The sequence below is a fragment of the Asparagus officinalis genome, chromosome 3, assembly GCF_001876935.1.
Source record: "Asparagus officinalis chromosome 3, Aspof.V1, whole genome shotgun sequence".
Classification (NCBI taxonomy): Eukaryota; Viridiplantae; Streptophyta; class Magnoliopsida; order Asparagales; family Asparagaceae; genus Asparagus; species Asparagus officinalis.
The window spans coordinates 107,697,821-107,703,396 of NC_033796.1; the positions used below are offsets into that span (position 1 = coordinate 107,697,821).

At 36.1% G+C, this 5,576-nt stretch overlaps 1 protein-coding gene across 3 annotated transcripts in view; it reads left to right on the forward strand.

Annotated features, from left to right (window-relative positions):
- LOC109835687 overlaps window positions 1,768–5,576 on the forward strand; it is a 16,052-nt gene continuing 12,243 nt past the window's right edge. For all 3 annotated transcript variants that reach the window (XR_002245644.1, XM_020403683.1, XM_020403684.1), the window contains exons 1-3: window positions 1,768–2,217; window positions 2,949–3,071; window positions 3,165–3,244. Coding sequence is in view for 2 of the 3 variants with exons in the window: in XM_020403683.1 (XP_020259272.1) it covers window positions 1,813–2,217; window positions 2,949–3,071; window positions 3,165–3,244 (608 nt within the window). In the remaining variant the exon portion in view is untranslated. The remainder of the gene's footprint in view (window positions 2,218–2,948; window positions 3,072–3,164; window positions 3,245–5,576) is intronic.

Below are 5,576 nucleotides of genomic sequence, written 5' to 3' on the forward strand. Positions count from 1 at the left end.
TGTGCATCAAAAAATTCAACATGAAATGTCCCACCAACATACTCCACTCCTGGATCAAATCGAAATTTCCCCCCATGTCTAATTTTAATCATGATATTCATAGGCATCTGCATAATTTAATGAAAGATAGTTAAACTATATCAATTACAGTCAACATGCAACCGAATCCAACAAATTTCAACCAATTCACAAAAATAGAATGATTAATGACCCAAATTATGGCTATATATTGCAATATCTAAGGATAATCACTACGTAACCATCTATCTCCAAAACAAAACTCATGCAAGCAGAAATCTCAAATATCTGACAGGAAACTAACCTTCATTTGACTTCGACTTCAGCGTCGTACTCCAGATGTTCTCACCGGAAGATTCTCCCCTCTCACCCGAGAGATTCCTTACTATATTCCTCTATTAATTGCTCCCTCTCTTGTTCGAGCTTTTAAAAAATAGGGGAATTTAGGCATTTTTTGGGGACGACGAGATTTTAGGGTTAGTTATTTCTCCTACCTTAACCTAAGCTATGTTATTAATAATTGTCCAACTCAGCCCACATCAACAACTAAGTAATCATGCGTCGAGCACGTGAGGGGAGCTGACTAGAGTGAATGATCTCTGATGAAAATATGGGCCTTATTGCCTCTTTTAAGGTCTTATTGTAGTTAGAGCTATTTAAAATGCACTATTGACATTTAGGTCCATTTAAAATGCCAATCTGGTATTTTAACGGGGAAAAAGTTCATTTTCGCCTTGTATGTCCACATCATCCGTGGATCTGTATATCATAAATAAGGATACATGTACCGATATGGATATGCATCGGTAAGAAAAAATTATATATTTATCCTCTAAAATTGAATACGGATACGAATATGTATGCAGATATATATGCGGATAAACATGCAGATACAAAATGGATATTAGAAAACTATATAATATTAAAAAATATAGCGTATATGATACAAAATAGTTGATTAATATGTTAAACATGAGAAGCTAAGATTAGATTTCTTAATAATCAAAATTGACCTAATCCAAGAATTAATTTGTTACAACAGTATGACCAATATATATATTTGAGTATTTCAGATACAAATTTGGATATTTTACTACATGACCATATCCGTAACCATATCTTATTGGTTATAGATTTTATTTAACAATATCTGCATCTTAAGGGATACGAATACAAATATTTTTGTGTACCCGTAATGTCCAATACCCTATAGTTTTCCCTACTTTGCCCTCTCACTTGTTTTTGGCGGCACCTATATATGTTATGTTTCAAGATATTGCACTTTAGCATCTTCTATTATATTCAAATTTTCCTATGTGACCCTCACAAAGCTAATTTTGGCCTTATTTGAGTTAATTGTTAAGCCCGTGAATAATTTTATTGTAAGGTTATAAAATTGGGATATGTTTAAAATAAAATTAGGATATACTTGACAGTGATTAAACAGTCGTTAAGGCTCAAGACGTACTAAAATCAGCTCGTCAGCATCATCATATGGAAAATACGGCGGTAGCATTCTCTCATTCTAACAACATATACCGCATTAAAAAGTGCGACCAAAAACAAGTGAGGTATAAAGTGCGAAGCCGGGAAACTTTAAGTAGTTAATTGCTAAATAGCCGTCCATCAATAAATGAGCTGGACACCCACAATTCACAAATTCTCACAATATAAGCTCAAGTGGACTTCCTAGCCCACTCAGCTGAGCCCATTTAGACATAGCCCACCACTTCTTCAACCTTCGTATAAATTCACAGCCCGCACTCGAACAGCAGAAGCAAAGGACGCGGCGAGATGCCGCCCCGTCCCAAGACGGAGCCTTTGTCCCCCTCCTCAAGCAGCCCACCAGCTGTTCGACGAAATTCCCCACCGACCCAATTCCTCGAAACCCGCGTCAAATCAGAACCCCACCACTCCGACGACGATGAAAACCACGCCCACCGAGTTAAATCGGAGACCCAACAAGAAGAAGAAGCAGAACCCGAAACTGGTCGAAGAGGGGTGAAGAGATTGCGAACCGGCCCGAGTGGAGGAGCATCGTCTTTCAGAGGCAAGCACCGTCGCCGGCTGGGGAAGCTGCTCCGTAGGTTCATGCACGAACACCGATGGAACGAGGCGGCGGGGGTTGTAAGCGTCTTGATTAGAGGGGCTCCTCCTGGGAAATTGGCGGATGATGATGAACTTCGAAGATATTATACGGTAATGCGCTGTGTTTTCATAATTGATTGTTTGTTGGGTAAATTTCATATAATATTTTTAGAATCTAAGGTACCCGTATGTATTACTTGACAACTCAAATATTGTCTGAGACAAAAGTCTGTAATTAGTCATGGTACTTTAGTGATTAGATTTCAGAGAAGTAGCATGAACGGTTAGGATTTTTTTTTCATTACAGAAGACAAACGTAAAGTTGGATATCGGTAGAAAATCACCAAAATACACCTACTTATCACTTTCAAACTTAACCATTGTCTTATTGCTTCACTAATGGACGATCTGTGTTTCAATAGAAGTTACCTGCATTTTAGCTAATCTTGCAGAATTCTGGGTAACGCGTTTATAGGAAATTGTAACATTGTGTTATCCTTGTATAATTGTTGGTATCAATCTGTTATAATGTAAACATGTTCTGTATTTTGCTTTTTAACTTTTATAATAGTGACATGGAATAAGAGACTCTATTCCCTGAAAAAGCATTGTCTTGTTGCAAAAGTTTAAATAAGAGAACAATATCCAAAAGACATCCCACAGATGGTATTTTTTTCATAGTAGTGAAAAAATTTATAAAAAAATTATGGTAGTTTTCGCTTAAAAAAATTGTTTATGATAGTTTATTGCAAAAAACTTAAATAATACTTGACGCTTTTGTGAAATTTATCCTTTCGTTTTCTTTAGCAATGTTGGAATACAATTGACACGTTTGTGTGAAGGTCGCAATGGAGCTCCATAGGCGGTTCATTAATAAAGAGGACAGGAAATATGATCAGTGGATTAAACAGATTTATGACATGTGGATGGCCTCATTTTCGAGGTCTTATGATGATTCAAGAAAGGTATAAGTGGATTTTTGGAGCACTTTTTTTTGACTTGTCTTGTTGATCTCAGTGTTGTTGCCTTCGATTTACTTGTCCTGATTTGTTATGCAGAAAAATGCAATTCTCATGGAGTTCGCTCTGTTCCACTTCACGCAAGGAAACATCAGCGAAGCTTACAGCAATATGCAATAGTAATTTCCCTTGCTTATATGTTATTTGCTTGTTTCTGTTTTCTATTTAACATTCATTCAGTGTTACATGTCCAGTAAATACATATTAGCTTGTTTCTGTTCCAGAACTCTAAATAAAGTAATACTAGCATGCTTTCCTGCAACAACAAGTTTGGCTAGTGAAATTGTATTTATCTTTAGAAAATGTTGGCTCTGAGCTTGCTTTTTGTCTACCACAATATGTTCATGCTTTGCAGATGTCCTCAGAGTTCACAGCTAGGCATGCACTTGTTTCTACTTGGATTGGATCAGACTGAAGCCAAAACAAACCCGGCTTTACTAAAATCTTCTTGCTTGTGACCAAGCCAACTTGATTTCAGTTTCAAACCTTCAACTTGCACATGAGATACTATTCTCATCTATATCTTTTAACCACTTTATCTCAGGGTTCCATCATTGAACTGAAACCAAGAGCTCATTTTACCGGAGTTGAATGTCCTGATTCTGACCACTTTATATCAGGATTCAGATTCTTGATGGTTGATGCTGTCATGTCCCAAGATTGCAATGGAGGGGGAAAACCGGATCTCATGCCAGCAGTGAGATGTGCATGAGACAAGTCTCATGCATGTGTCAAATCTGGGCACTTCCATCGCCTAGCATCTTTAGACCACAGGTGAACTGTACTTGCTATTGATGGAAGTTCCAAACAAAAATACAAAATACGAGTTCAATTTGACCATACTTGTATGACTTAAGATAATATACATACTTCATACCACTAGCTACTCTTAGTACAAAAGTCTGGCTATTACGACAAAAAAACATTTTTAGCAACTCCATGGCAATTCTTGCTTCAATCGAAACTTATGCAGAATCTGAAAAGGGTTGATATCCACGGGGTGATCTGGAGCCCAGTGAAGATATCTCTGCACTAGTGTTTTTAGCAAAAATAATGAATATCAAAATCTTAATATTGAAGTAAGCTAGCCGACTTCTCTATTTGCAAATTATGAAGCGTATAGGATTGTGACAATGATTGATGCCACATGTCATAATAGTGTAAGACAGCAGATTAACAATGATTTGGTCATAAATCAAGGTCATGAGTAAATACGTTAAAATAAAAAACACAAATAAACGTGAGGAATTAAAATAAGAAGTTCAAGAGAAACAAAACGGATGTCAATTTACTCATTATGTTAGCTGATCACTTGAAATAAAATCTTGATAAACACATTTTATCAATGGAAATAACCTCCTCAGTTGTCACACTAAGACCACAGATTTTAGCCTAGTAGTAAGAGAAAGCGAATTCGCTTCACTTTAACAATTTTCCTCCCGGGAGTACAATACATATAGCCTTACCATAAGTTATTTGTCGGCCTCATCACTTGTGCCCAGGAAGACCCGTTTCTTCTATGCCAAACAAGCTAGTTATTGGTGCACCTAATGCTTATTGTAGACTCTCACTTCACTTCATAGCGGACTTTTAGGGTTTCTTTATTATTGAGATTTATTATCAATTACTTCTTTTAGTTGTCACAAAAACCAAGTCATGGATAAACATATTCGTTTCAACACTTCTTTCACAAATCACATTAAGAGAAAGGAACGTTCATATTTGTCTAAATGGTATGAAGACAGCTTAATTGTATTCCACTTGAGTTCAAATAGACATATGCATATAAAATCGACTAATTATATTTCACAATAAAGCATGTCCAAACCCATTTCTTACTTAATAAAATCAAGGGCACATATCATTCTCATACAAATAATTTTTCACAATTCAATAAACATAAGAAGTTTCTTTTCTTTTTTTTTAATAACTAGTGAGAAGTGTACTCACCTTTACCCGATGCGAAGTCCAGTTATGATTCCCTTAGTTTGAAGGAGGGCCTATAGTATAAAAATTTTGTAAGGTCAATATCAATTCATTAAAATCAACTCATAGGTTAATAATATCTCTTAACCCTAGGTCCACACAAGTTAAATGGTAAACAGACTCGTAGAAAAGTTTATACTAAATGTATAAGGATTTTATTTAATATTTTTAAAGCACCTTTTCATGGATTTTTTGGGTCTAGTTTAAATCATCTATCTCCTTGAATTCTCTGTTTGGACCTTTTGGTTAGTTCTAGAATTTCAGGGGTCTAGCAAAAAAAATTCCCTTTTTTTGTTAGGACCAGAAAACAAACTATGTGATTTTTAGGGGTCCCAATAAGATTTTCCTCTCTCTCTCTCTCTTCACGGCTCAAGGGCTTCCCCCTATGACCGTAGTGGTTGGCGGGAAAGCCCTTGCCGGAGATTTTTTTTGAGAGTTCTCATCTAAGAACTACATTATTATTTT